Genomic DNA, 15,127 nt, shown 5'->3' on the forward strand with positions numbered 1-15,127 from the left:
TGAGAAGGGGTTAATGAATTTGCATCCATAGTCTCAGTAGATGCTGCTGAACTAGATGGACAGGTGTCTTTTTTGTTCAGCCTTAGGAAGCTGCCACAGATAAGAGTCTAACTACTGTGTTGTGGAAGTAGTGCTATGCCAACTCTGGGAATGTCTTATGGACTACAAAGACTATCCTATTCTGCAGCACATCTTAGCCTCTAAGAAACTCTAAGGCTGGGTTTTCATGTTCAGGTCTCTTTGATTCAGTTTTTGAGGCCAAAGCCAGGAATGGATCATAGGCGGAGGGCTTGTATGAAGGAAAGACTGAGTCTTCTCCACTTTTTGAATCCATTCCTGACTGTGGCTTTAAAAAATGCATTAAAAACCTGAATGTGGTAACCCAGCCAACAGGTTGTCTCATCAAGACCGCTGCTTCTCTAACGTTAGAGAAGTAGATGCGGCTCCTGAAGAAATTGAGCTTTAAAGGGAGTCAGACATGCTCAATGTTCACGCATTGACAAAAAGATAATGCCCTGCTATGAGCGGCAACAAACATGGCCGCAGGATGTCCTGCAGATTTCACTGTGCTGTTAGTGTCCCTCAGGTCACTGCTAGGGATTACCAAATCTTGTATGCCATGGCTCCCCAGATCATCACACCAGTAGCTGGGACAGCATGTTGCTCCACAGCAAAGAAAGGACTGAAGCACTCTCTGCAAAGCTTTCAAACTCGAACCCAACCATTATCGGATCCCAAACAGAACCCGGGATTAGTCACTAAAGATTACGGGGTTCCAGTCCATAGCAGGCCAGGTTTCTTGTTCACAATATCACTGCAAACGAAGGTAACGGTGGATGGCTATCAATGGCAGGACACATAAAGGGCACCGTGACACCACCATTTTTTTTCTGTGTAATGAAAGTTCCACCTGTGTCTGGATGGAGGACACCAAAACTGTGGGTGCTGCTCCTGCCTGTCCACAGATTAAACAATCCTTTCTACTGGTGGTCTTTCTGGGCCCTCTGGAACCTGTTTCCTATGTTTCTCCCCCTCAGTATCCACTGCTCCCAACACCTCCTAACAGCTAGGTCAGAACGGCCTAGATGGCAGGCAATTCGTCGAAACAACCACCCTGCTTCTCCCAGTCCAATGATGCAACCCCTCTGAAAGTCAACTGTGCAAAATGTGTTTGGGTTTGTTGTAGAGGCATGTCTAGCAGTCAATGATTTCTTACCAAGAGGTACACTACCCAAAATTAGTTCTGAGAGCCTTTTTATAGGGCAGCGGGGAGTGCCTTCTTGTGGCACGACCCAATGTCTAAACAGACCACACCTGTAATCATTTACATATCAGCACATGCAGGGGCGGGCTGGGCCGGGGGGCAGGGAGGCAATTGCCCCCCAGGCCGCCCTAAATAAACGGCCGCTGGGCGTCATTGCGGCCGTGCTGTGGGGCAGGGGAGGGAGAGGCGTGTCCCTCCCCTGTTCTTCTGATAGGCTGCAGGCACTAATGCCTGCAGCCTATCAGAGGCCGGCTCAGGCAGCGCGATGACGTCATTATCATCGCGACGCCTGAGCCGGCAGCACACACACACAGCAGGGACACAGGCCGGCATCGCTGCTGATGGAGGTAAGTATTTATTTATTTTTTTCTTCTTTGCGGGGGGCTGGCACTATGGGGGGGGGGGGAGATCTGGCACTATGGGGGGGGGGAGATCTGGCACTATGGGGGGGAGATATGGCACTATGAGGAGGAAATCTGGCACTATGGGGGGCACTATAGGGGGAGCTGGCACTATGGGGGGCACTATAGGGGGAGCTGGCACTATGGGGGGCACTATAGGGGGAGCTGGCACTATGGGGGGCACTATAAGGGGAGCTGGCACTATGGGGGCACTATAAGGGGAGCTGGCACTATAGGGGGAGCTCGCACTATGGGGGGCACTATAGGGGGAGCTGGCACTATGGGGGCACTATACGGGGAGCTGGCACTATAGGGGAGCTGGCACTATGGGGGGCACTATAGGGGGAGCTGGCACTATGGGGGGCACTATAGGGGGAGCTGGCACTATGGGGGGCACTATAGGGGGAGCTGGCACTATGGGGGGCACTATAGGGGGAGCTGGCACTATGGGGGGCACTATAGGGGGAGCTGGCACTATGGGGGGCACTATAGGGGGAGCTGGCACTATGGGGGGCACTATAGGGGGGCTGGCACTATGGGGGGGCACTATAGGGGGAGCTGGCACTATGGGGGGACTATAGGGGGAGCTGGCACTATGGGGGGGACTATAGGGGGAGCTGGCACTATTGGGGGGGACTATAGGGGGAGCTGGCACTATTGGGGGGGACTATAGGGGGAGCTGGCACTATGGGGGGACTATAGGGGGAGCTGGCACTATGGGGGGGGGCACTATAGGGGGAGCTGGCACTATGGGGGGACTGGCACTATGGGGGGGGCTGGCACTATTGGAGGAGCTGGCACTGTGGGGGCATTTCTTACTGGCACATTATGGGGGGGCACCATGGGGGAGAGGAGCACTATGGGGGTAACTGGGGGCTCTAAAGGGGCCTTTTGTATTGGAACATTATGGGGGGCACTATGGCATTTGGTGGCACTAAGGGGGCATTTTTTACTGGTACATTGTCGGGGAGAGGAGCACTATAGGGGCATCTGCTGGGGGCACTAAGGGGCATTTTTTTACTGGCATATTATGGGGACACTATGGGGAAGGGGGAGAGGAGCAGTATGAGGGCATTTACTGGGGCACTATATAGGGGTATTTTATACTGGCATACATTTTGGGGACATTAGCTCAACTGCGGGCACTAAGCGGGGGTATTTCATGTACTGTCATATTATAGGGAAAATTAGTACTACTAGGGGGTATTATGGGGAGCTTTACTACTACTAGGGGCTATGAAGAACATGATTACTAGGGCACTATAGGGGCATTATTACTACTAAGTGTGCTCTGGCAGAGAATTATTTCTATTGGTGGGCTTTTGGGGAGCACTGTTACTTTGGGGGCACCCTGGCATAGTATCAGCTTAGCACAATTATTTTTGGGGGACATTATCTTTATACTATTAGTGTCTGGGCGCAGTTATTTTTTAGAGCACTGTGTGCCAATAATTGTTTAAGGGGGCACTATCTGTGTGGTAGTAGTATTTCCAGGCGGACTGTTTCTGCAATATAGTATTGGGGGCATAGCGGGTGCAGTATTGGGGGCACTATCTGTGTGGTAGTAGTATTTCCAGGGGGACTGTTTCTGCAGTATAGTATTGGGGGCATAGCGGGTACAGTATTGGGGGCACTATCTGTGTGGTAGTAGTATTTCCAGGGGGACTGTTTCTGCAGTATAGTATTGGGGGCATAGCGGGTACAGTATTGGGGGCACTATCTGTGTGGTAGTAGTATTTCCAGGGGGACTGTTTCTGCAGTATAGTATTGGGGGTGGCAGGAAACTAATGTCTGTTTCTCAATCTCTGCAGAGAAGGGAGATGGCAGAAAAATCATCATGGCGGTCTGGTCTGAATGGAGAAGATGAGGAAAGAGAACGCCTACAACAAAGGTGACATCACTGGATGTAAGAGGTATGTGGCGCTATGTAGGAGAAGAGATGCTCCGGCTCCTCCACCTGACATCTGCAGAAGGAGGATTCAGAACTGGGTGAGGATGACGAAAGGGGGCAGCAGGCCACGGGCGGGTGGCAGATGGTGGGGGGAACCACAGGCCTTGAGCAGGATCAGGGTAGGGAGGAGAGCGGAGGAGCTTCCTGGCTGTAGCTTGTTATATAAGCAGGCAGTGCAGCCAGGACGGCCTCCCCTCTCCGTATGATGTGTAGAGACAGGCCGCAACTATAGAATGTCAGCTGTAAAGTGTGTGTTGGGAGTGGCCTATTATATGTAGGAGGGGCTTTTAATGATGGGCGGGGCTAAAAATGGGCCACTTGACTAGATTTGCCCCCCAGGACTAAGGCTGCCAGTCCTCCCCTGAGCACATGCCAAGGACATCACTACATGCCGAGCTCTGCAGCAATCCGACATTTCACATGGATGCATTATTTTTTGTAGTCAATAAGTTTCTATTCCTGGTGGCATTGTGTTAATGTTTTGGCTGGTGTATATAGCAGTCAGCATGGCCTTAGTTATCTTACCTGTGTTCTGTTTCCTGCAGGCAAAGTTAAACACCCGAGCTATAGAACGCGGCCTGCTTCTAAACACTGACATCTTCTATAACATCAGCCACTGACAAGAAGTTGATTTAGGCAACCAGCCAGTGGAAATGGACAGCACTGGCTGTCACCACAATCAACGATCCCTAGTACAATTTAATTTGGTGCATACCTACCCAGTGGTGTAAGGTATATTGATTCCTCCAAGATTGATGCTTTCACATCCCACAATGAAAAGCGTGGAAAAGCAGAGCAATGAGACGCCGCAACAGATCATGGCCAGTTTTGCTGATTCCCTTGCGCTCAGTTTCAGCTTCTTGATGATGTAACCACCAAGCACAATCCCCACACCAGCACTTGGGACAATAATAAGGCCTAGAAGCAGAAAAATAAGAAAAAAAAACCTCATCATCGCCTTCTTTACAGATGTTTGCTTATCATAATGTATTTGTATAATGAAATGTTCCATTCATTCGGGCACAGAAGCATCATTTTGTAAATAGGAGAAGAGCTGTAATCATACATCAGCATGATGCTTAGGTCGACTGAATTAAAACACAATGAAGATGAATCAGTTAAGGCAAGCAATAAATTAAAGCAGATTCTACGTTAAATAAAAAATGTACCAAATGCCACAATTTGCGTTGTCATCTTATTGGACAGTTTACCAAATTCTGTTAGGAAGTTTCATAGTAAGATTTGTTTCTGTTAAAGATGGATGGGCGCCCGTACGGCTGGCACTACAGAAACCTAGACACCCGAATAACAAATCTGGCTAGTTATGTCACTGGTATTGCAATGTCTGTTCTGTCTGATGTCTGCTGTTTCATACCGAGGTCAATACAGGTGATGTACCTTGCATGTCTGTCCATAAAGATCCGCGATCTCTACATTAACTTACCGCTTCCTGCCATTAAATATGCATAAGAAATGGGATGATGCATATGAAGGCTTCTGTCAAATAACCCTTTAGAGTAAGTCTTTGTTACAAATTACATGGCAAATCTACGGAAAAATCCTCATATATTAAATATGGATTTTTCCTGGAGGTGGAGTACCCCAGAACAAGGGATCTCTGTCGATGGTTTGTTATTTAATTATATTGTTACAGTCAGGTCCATAAATATTGGGACATCGACACAATTCTAACATTTTGGCTCTATACACCACCACAATGGATTTGAAATGAAACAAACAAGATGTGCTTTAACTGCAGACTGTCGGCTTTAATTTGAGGGTATTTACATCCAAATCAGGTGAACGGTGTAGGAATTACAACAGTTTGCATATGTGCCTCCCACTTGTTAAGGGACCAAAAGTAATGGGACAGAATAATAATATTCATAAATCAAACTTTCACTTTGCAATACTTGGTTGCAAATCCTTTGCAGTCAATTACAGCCTGAAGTCTGGAATGCATAGACATGACCAGACGCTGGCTTCATCCCTGGTGATGCTCTGCCAGGCCTCTACTCCAACTGTCTTCAGTTCCTGCTTGTTCTTGGGGCATTTTCTCTTCAATTTAGTCTTCAGCAAGTGAAATGCATGCTCAATCGGATTCCGGTCCGGTGATTGACTTGGCCATTGCATAACATTCCACTTCTTTCCCTTAAAAAACTCTTTGGTTGCTTTTGCAGTATGCTTTGGCTCATTGTCTATCTGCAGTGTGAAGCGCCATCCAATGAGTTCTCAAGCTTTTGGCTGAATATGAACAGATAATATTGCCTGAAACACTTCAGAATTCATCCTGATGCCTTTGTCAGCAGTCACATCATCAATAAATACAAGATAACCAGTTCCATTGGCAGCCATACATGCCCATGACACTACCACCACCATGCTTCACTGATGAGGTGGTATGCTTAGGATCATGAGCAGTTCCTTTCCTTCTCCATACTCTTCTTTTCCCATCACTCTGGTACAAGTTGATCTTGGTCTCATCTGTCCATAGGTTGTTGTTCCAGAACTGTGAAGGCTTTTTTAGATGTCGTTTGGCAAACTCTAATCTGGCCTTCCTGTTTTTAAGGCTCACCAATGGTTTACATCTTGTGGTGAACCCTCTGTATTCACTCTGGTGAAGTCTTCTCTTGATTGTTGACTTTGACACACATACACCTACCTCCTGGAGAGTGTTCTTGTATCTGGCCAACTGTTGTGAAGGGTGTTTTCTTTAACAGGGAAAGAATTCTTTGGTCATCCACCACAGTTGTTTTCCGTGGTCTTCTGGGTCTTTTGGTGTTGCTGAGCTCACCGAGCGTTCCTTCTTTTTAAGAATGTTCCAAACAAGTTGTTTTGGCCACGCATAATGTTTTTGCTATATCTCTAATGGGTTTGTTTTGTTTTTTCACCCTAATGATGGCTTGCTTCACTGATAGTGACAGCTCTTTGGATCTCATCTTGAGAGTTGACAGCAACAGATTCCAAATGCAAATAGCACACTTGAAATGAACTCTGGACCTTTTATCTGCTCATTGTAATTGGGATAATAAGGGAATAACACACACCTGGCCATGGAACAGCTGAGAAGCCAATTGTTCTATTACTTTTGGTCCCTTCACAAGTAGGAGGCACATATGCAAACTGTTGTAATTCCTACACCATTCACCTGATTTGGATGTAAATACCCTCAAATTAAAGCTGACAGTCTGCAGTTCTTGCCCGTCTTGTGTGTATCATTTCAAATCCAATGTTGTGGTGTATAGAGCCAAAAATGTTAGAATTGTGTCGATGTCCCAATATTTATGGACCTGACTGTATGTGTTGTCATTTGGTGTATTATGCTCAGTATAGCTATGTATGAATTGCACAGCCAGGGTTAACGATTCTGGCTCTGCCCTTCTAGGCGGGCTAAATGTTGGCTGGCCACACCCCTTAACGTAGGTCAATCTAGACTGGAGTTCAGTGAGAGGCAAAGACCATGTGCTCCCTCTTCTTAGGCCCAGAAAGCCACAGAGACTAACTGATCTTTACATGAGAAACAGAAGATGAGAACTAGATAACTTAAAATCTGCATGGCTGAGTCAGCAAAGTAACCTGCTACCAAAAGCTGTTAAGACTTTCCTGCAGTGAGGGACACTGTTAAGACACCCTTCACACCTGGACACGACATGGCCAGTTGTATCTCTAAAAAACTGTATCCCTCATTGGACATTACCACCATTGCAAGAGTACGACGGCCTGCCATCGATTCTGCAGGAAGAGACTTGAGACAGACAGAAAGGGAAGAGGGCCATAACTCCCATCCTTGCTTAAATCCACATATGGTTATCTGGAAAGAATTGCACTGTGTACAGCTGAAACGGTGTTTTGGTATAATTGAATGTACTACAACTCCTCTTTTGCTGTTGAGTAAAGAGAGAATGCACTATGCACTGGCCACTGCACTCTACATGCCCTGCCTTGCACCCGTGTACCCCAACTACCATCAGATAGGAGCCCCAAAACCAGGGTGTGCCCTGAGGGAAGAAAGAGTGCCCCCTCCTTTCACTGCCTCAGCCCTAGGGAGCAACAGGTACAGGATAGGTACTGTGAAAAATTGTTGCATCCAGAGCCACTCCCACCTCATCCTCCACTTCGGCTCCTCCCTGGCCGCTGCAGATCTTGCTGTGGATTCAACATAGATTTTACGCATTGAAAGGGCTCAAACTTAAAAATCTGAATAAGTTGACACTATACAGATTTATAATACATACAGCACAGACCAAAAGTTTGGACACACCTTCTCATTCAAAGAGTTTTCTTTATTTTCATGACTATGAAAATTGTAGATTCACACTGAAGGCATCACAACTATGAATTAACACATGTGGAATTATATACATAAAAAAAAGTGTGAAACAACTGAAAATATGTCATATTCAAGGTTCTTCAAAGTAGCCACCTTTTGCTTTAATTACTGCTTTGCACACTCTTGGCATTCTCTTGATGAGCTTCAAGAGGTAGTCACCTGAAATGGTCTTCCAACAGTCTTGAAGGAGTTCCCAGAGATTCTTAGCACTTGTTGGCCCTTTTGCCTTCACTCTGCGGTCCAGCTCACCCCAAACCATCTCGATTGGGTTCAGGTCCGGTGACTGTGGAGGCCAGGTCATCTGGCGCAGCACCCCATCACTCTCCTTCATGGTCAAATAACCCTTACACAGCCTGGAGGTGTGTTTGGGGTCATTGTCCTGTTGAAAAATAAATGATGGTCCAACTAAATGCAAACCAGATGGAATAGCATGCCGCTGCAAGATGCTGTGGTAGCCATGCTGGTTCAGTATGCCTTCAATTTTGAATAAATCCCCAACAGTGTCACCAGCAAAGCACCCCCACACCATCACACCTCCTCCTCGATGCTTCACGGTGGGAACCAGGCATGTAGAGTCCTTCCAGTTCACCTTTTCTGCGTCGCACAAAGACACGGTGGTTGGAAACAAAGATATCAAATTTGGACTCATCAGACCAAAGCACAGATTTCCACTGGTCTAATGTCCATTCCTTGTGTTCTTTAGCCCAAACAAGTCTCTTCTGCTTGTTGCCTGTCCTTAGCAGTGGTTTCCTAGCAGATATTCTACCATGAAGACCTGATTCACACATTCTCCTCTTACAGTTGTTCTAGAGATGTGTCTGCTGCTAGAACTCTCTGTGGCATTGACCTGGTCTCTAATCTGAGCTGCTGTTAACCTGCGATTTCTGAGGCTGGTGACTCGGATGAACTTATCCTCCGCAGCAGAGGTGACTCTTGGTCTTCCTTTCCTGGGGCGGTCCGCATGTAAGCCAGTTTCTTTGTAGCGCTTGATGGTTTTTTTGACTGCACTTGGGGACAATTTCAAAGTTTTCCCAATTTTTCGGACTGACTGACCTTCATTTCTTAAAAGTAATGATGGCCACTCGTTTTTCTTTACTTAGCTGCTTTTTTCTTGCCATAATACAAATTCTAACAGTCTATTCAGTAGGACTATCAGCTGTGTATCCATCTGACTTCTCCACAACGAAACTGATGGTCCCAACCCCATTTATAAGGCAAGAAATCCCACTTATTAAACCTGACAGGGCACACCTGTGAAGTGAAAACTATTTCAGGTGACTACCTCTTGAAGCTCATCAAAAGAATGCCAAGAGTGTGCAAAGCAGTAATCAAAGCAAAAGGTGGCTACTTTGAAGAACCTAGAATATGACATATTTTCTGTTATTTCCCACTTTTTTGTTATGTATATAATTCCACATGTGTTAATTCATAGTTTTGATGCCTTCAGTGTGAATCTACAATTTTCATAGTCATGAAAATAAAGAAAACTCTTTGAATGAGAAGGTGTGTCCAAACTTTTGGTCTGTACTGTACCTCAGGTCTATTTTACACTCAGATTTTTCTCAGCAACGTGTGCATGACAGTTGTTCCAATCTCATCTATTGTGTTGCTACTTTAAAACTATAGGGATTTATTTGTTCTCAAATCTAGAAGGAAAAGTCCACAGTGTATCGGGTACATGTGAACACGCACTTAAAGAACCTGTCACTGTGAAAATGCAGTCTGCAGGCAGCATGTTATAGAGCAGGAAGAGCTGAGCAGATTATAGTTTTATGGAAAAAAAATGATCCAGCAAAGTATGTAATTTATTCATTTAAATCTTTGTTCATTCTGAGCTTAGGAGTCATGTGGGCGGTCCTAATCAGTGACTGACAGCTATCTCTGTATACACTTATACAGTGAAGGCTATGAATCACCTAATCAGACTTTGCTAAATCATTTTTCATAAAACTATAAATAGGTCTGCTCAGCTCCTCCTGCTCTATAACACGCTGCCTGCAGATTTCACTGCATTTTCATGGTGACAGGTTCCGTTTAAGCTGTATTCCAGCACTGGAGAACAATCTCACCTAGAAGTAGTTCAGTATGTATGGGGGTTTTTTTTTTGCACCTAAACTACCTCCATGGCTTCTTATGCAAAGTGATAATGTTTCTATACATGCCCCTGAATGCTCCACCCAATGAAGCCAAATTTCAGTAACCAGTTTTTAAAATGCCTTTTGCTTTTATGTCACGCAGTCCTGGCTCCTTTCCCGGTTCTCTTGGCATGTTTAGCAATCCCCTAGTTGTTATATGTCATCAGCAGTCTGCACCAAATCTTGCACATGGACCGTTGCCATGGACCACCCGTAGTGTGCATGGCTTCACCGCTGTGCTTCTATATTCAGGAAGCTCAGAGAGAGAATGGCGCTTCAGGAACAGTGCTAAAGCCGGGCACACCGGGTTGCACTGCACATGCCCAGGTAGTACATGTCAACAGCACATGCGTGAAATTTGATGAAGATTCCTGTAAAGCGTTAGAGAAATGACGATGCCGCCAAGCGGGATGGGGTTGGGGCCAGGACAGGCATTCTTCCTGATCTGGTCACCACTTAGATGACTCTTCCATACGTATTTACATTTTTGGGCACAGTGTGTAAAAAAGTGATTTCTGAGATTTGCAAAAAATAAAAATAAAAGAGCAGACATGTCCCCTTAAAATTTTGACTGAACCTGACAATTTTCAGAGGGGCAGCCCACGACTTGTCCGATCTGTCGGAGAAGGGATGTTCAGCTTCAACATGCCTGATCCTTTGTTCCTGAAGCAGATAAGTCCTCTGGCAGAGATGTACGCTGCTTCCCCTCTACCCACTGAACATGCCAGGAGCCCTGAAGGAAAGCCCACCAATAATATTGGTCACTGTAGCACTGGCACTTATCTTAATTCCCTGACACAGACAAACTAGATGTTATTACGTTTGCAAATCCCAGACCTGTTAGTCACCAATGGGACCCACTAGGCCATGATGCATCGGGTGGACCTCTCTATCAGCACCTGTGAGCGCAGTTTAGTTCTTGCATATTAGCACTGGCTTACACATATCGTCTTGTTTGCTTCTACACTTCTGCTCAGATTGTCAGCTCTGTTTGCTTCTCTGTGTGTTTCCAATTGTTTCCAAGGATGCATTTCTATTCTAAGTAGATGCCCTGTGCCCAAATTCTGTTCTAAAATTGATGTTGTTCAGCAAAGTCGCTGGAGATTTCAGACAGTGTGGGGCCCAAAATATTTTAAAAGGTTACACGTGGTGTGAAGGCCTCCAAGTGTACCTTTCCGCACATGTTATTGGTAGCGGGAACAAAAGGGTGATGTCTGCCAGGGCAACACGACAGATGTAGGAGGCAGTACCCAACAAGGGAGACCCACCAACATACAGTAAAGCTATATGATTCATAAATGCGCAATAAAAAAGGTCGAATTATTTATTGCACGAGGTCAAAGGATAACTGTCACACTTAGACCCTAATTTCAATATATGTAGTTACTAATAACATGATATTCCAGAATCAGTTACTATTAGACTGACTTACCCCATATTTAATAAGATTCAGCCCTTAGCAACCAGTCTGCATAAAACTGCAATTTCACTATTCAGTTAAGATGGCCGCCACTGCCCTCACCCTGAGGCTAATCCCGCCTGCCCTCACTAGCTAGTAACAATAGCCCCCCAAAAGTGTCAGTAACCACAGCCCTCCCCCTAAAGGGTAAATCTCCTGCAGCACAAAGGGGTCCTCTTACCACATGTTGCGGTCATTTATACACTGAGCAGACGGCAGATCTCCCTTCCCTGCTCTGCGCTGCTTCAGCTCTGCATTGTCCCAGTCTGCTGAGTGAGGGAGCGTCTGCCAAACGCAGGGACAGGGAGAAGTGCACACAGCCCAGGCCCTGTTATCAGCTGCTGGGGAGCACCTGGCTTTAATCATTTACTCACAGTCCCTGGCTGTCAGTAATCTGACCTTGCACGCAGCCTGCTTCTACATCCTCCGTCCTTCAACACATAGACGGACCATGCTTAGCAACCTTATTTTAAGCACAGGTAAGTAGGCAGTACAGGGAACAAAACTGTGGAATTAAGGGGAAATTGAATACACAGTGGAAAGTGGAAATAGGGGCCACCAAGGAGATATTAATCACCACAATCCAATACTCCCCAAAAAATTATATGACAGTTATACTTTAAGGACCTGGTATTACCATGCACTGCACTGGTCTACTAATTCCTAGGTTTATCATTTTAGGCTTGAGCCGCATCTAGCGAAGAGCCTCCACTGTGGATACCAGCAACTTTGATGGGAATAACGGGCTGACTGCAGGCACTCCTCTTCTCACAAAAACCACGAAGGAACCTGGCATTATAACCAACGAGGTCTGACGGGTGACGATGATATGCTCTAAGGCAGGTAATTCATGATTTCTCTTATACACCAGCACATGTATTTTTACTTCCCATGCTGTACTTTGTATGAATGTTTTTTTAATGGACTCTGCAGGATGGAAAAGCGTGGTGTACTGCGTTTTTGTATCCTTTTTTCCCCCAACTGTAGTGGAGTGCTTGAGGTGGGTCAACGATCCAGGAATTTATCACCACTGTTATATTTTCTTCAAGAAAACTGACAAGGATGTTTCTTCTTCCTCTGGATCAACGCTGCATGATAATAGATTGAACTAGATGGACTTACCGCTTTTTTCTTCCTTACTGCGTTGCTGATCCATTTTTATGCTGATTTGCATCTAAAGCAATGATGGAGCAATGGGAAAACACGGTGCCTGCTCGTGCGTGCAGCAGGCACCGTGGCCGGCGGCTCTCAGAAACCCTCGGCTAATGACTGCGACTGGCATTAAAGCCTTTAGATGCCGCGATCGAGTTTGATAACGTCATCTAAAAACTCAAAAACCCAGTTTACCGGCATCCTCTGAGCATCTGCTTCCATCTCAGTGAGTAGGACAGAGGAATTAGAAAAAGAGCAAACAGCAGGTGGCGCTACACAGATATATTTCATTGACTAACACAGTAGCTATGATACATTTTTAATTACATCCAATTACAAAAGTATTCGGATCCAGGTGCTGGTTTGAGAACTGTTGAATATTTTTTGTGGGACAACCCTTTTAAGATCTCCCCATCTAAAGCTAAATCTGTGCTCACTCACATGGGCACAGTTGCACGTGACCATGTCTCATACCACTGCAAACACAAATGAAGATAGCAGCGGGTCCCAGACATTCTCGTTATAAATAGAAGTGCCACCACGCTAGGACACGATAATACATTTGGATTATGCACAGATATTTCTCAAGGACACACTGCCGTGCAGTCCAGCCATTGCTTTTGTTAATATTCGGACATATAAGACAGAGAGAAAGTCACCTTATGCTAAAAATATGCTGTTTATACATAGGCTGCTCTATGCGTCATTCCCCGGCTCGATATCTACTTTCTAGAGACGCTGCCGTTTATTTATAGCGGTGATATGAAATCCACTAAAAGCTTTCATGGCGCTTTAGTCTTTTAATGCACTGCATTAAGGGGCTTACAGTCTTCCCTGGTGCAGAAGCCGCAATGTAAAAGAAAGATCATTGATTTACCATAACTCGCTGACAAGCACGGAACAACGGATCTATTGTGATAAAAAGGGGCACGTGACGAGCGATATGACTCAGTCATTTACACCTCTGGTGCAGTTTCTATGTGTAAAATATTCCTTTTTGGATATTTCAGTAAAGTAGGGCCATAGTGAGCCATGCAGCTGCAGATCTGTATATTAAACAGAATACGTGAAGTGCTTTATCACAGCTCGGCCGTCAGATACAACCAGATGTGCCGGGTAGTTACGGACAGTTCTCGAGCATTTAAACTAATGCAATCTCCATCCAGGCGACAAAGACATTCAAATGCAATATAGAAACCTGCTTATTACACTCCTCCATTTAAAGGAGCGCAATTCACTTCACCGCTCAACCCACAAACACGTGTAAATTGACCTGAAACTGCATAATGATACAAAATAATAGCACTGCTCTGTCTCGTCCCGTCTACTCATGCCTTCTCATCCTCTCATCTCCTCCATCAGCAGAAATTTACATAAATATTACTGCTTATTTGCAGGATATATGCAGTTAATTGCATTATTCAACTGCGTAGGAGTCACTACTGTGCAGATGCAATAGGCACTGACAGCTCAATATGAAAATGACAAGCTTACACGTCCTCACCGCAGCGTCTGCTCTACATACAGACTTCCCATTTTATTATTTTGGATTATTGCCAGAGATAAATTCAGAACCTATCAGCTGGCAATATGATAGTCTGTGTTATGCAATATATTTAAGGGAGTTTTCCGAGATATTTCTTTTTTACTAATGACCTACCCCCCCTGGAGTGCCGGTGCCTTCTCAGACAGCTGATCGGCGGGGGTCCCGGGTGTTGGACCCCCACCAATCAGATACTAATGACCTACCCCCCCGGATAGGTCATTAGTATCTGATTGGTGGGGGTCCAACACCCGGGACCCCCGCCGATCAGCTGTCTGAGAAGGCACCGGCACTCCTGTGAGCGCAGCAGCCTTCTCTCTGCTTTTCCTAGGTCGAGAGGTGTCGGGTGGCCTAGGAGCAGCTCAAGTGAAAGCGACATAATGTCAGGAGGAAACCAGGCACTGCTCATCTCCTGTCTGATACCATCCCTACAGTGATATATGGCCATACAGACAGCAGTACGGATGCCCATTGTGAGGTGGTTCCGTGTGGATTCCGCAAGGATTTGGGTGAGGAAATCTGTGCGCAAAATCTGTAGTTTGAAGCAGCTCTAGAGACCTGACTGAGACTCCTATGGGTGCCCCAGTTACAATGGAAAACTGAAAACAAATGAATTTGATGAAAATGTCCCTCAAAGATCTGTTATGACCTCTTGGGGGACACATGAAGTAATGAACGTGTATAATAATGTAACTAATCGTTATTCTAAAATATGTGTAATGGAAAAAAAAACATCATCCTATGCCATCCCTAGCCATTGCCATCTTAATTCACCTGAATCTATACACATTAAGGGGCACATTTATTAAGACTGGCGTTTTAGGATGCCGGTCTTAATAAAACCCTAATCTGGAGGTGGATCTGCCAGAGTTATTACCCCCAGAGTTATTAC

General features: G+C 45.6%; 1 protein-coding gene across 1 annotated transcript in view; it reads right to left on the bottom strand.

Annotated features, from left to right (window-relative positions):
• Positions 1 to 15,127, bottom strand: part of SLCO5A1 (solute carrier organic anion transporter family member 5A1) — a 109,275-nt gene that overhangs the window by 18,472 nt on the left and 75,676 nt on the right. Inside the window, exon 6 of the mRNA XM_044294173.1 lies at positions 4,336 to 4,534. Coding sequence (XP_044150108.1) covers positions 4,336 to 4,534 — 199 coding nt within the window. The remainder of the gene's footprint in view (positions 1 to 4,335; positions 4,535 to 15,127) is intronic.

Source organism: Bufo gargarizans, chromosome 5 (assembly GCF_014858855.1).
Source record: "Bufo gargarizans isolate SCDJY-AF-19 chromosome 5, ASM1485885v1, whole genome shotgun sequence".
Classification (NCBI taxonomy): Eukaryota; Metazoa; Chordata; class Amphibia; order Anura; family Bufonidae; genus Bufo; species Bufo gargarizans.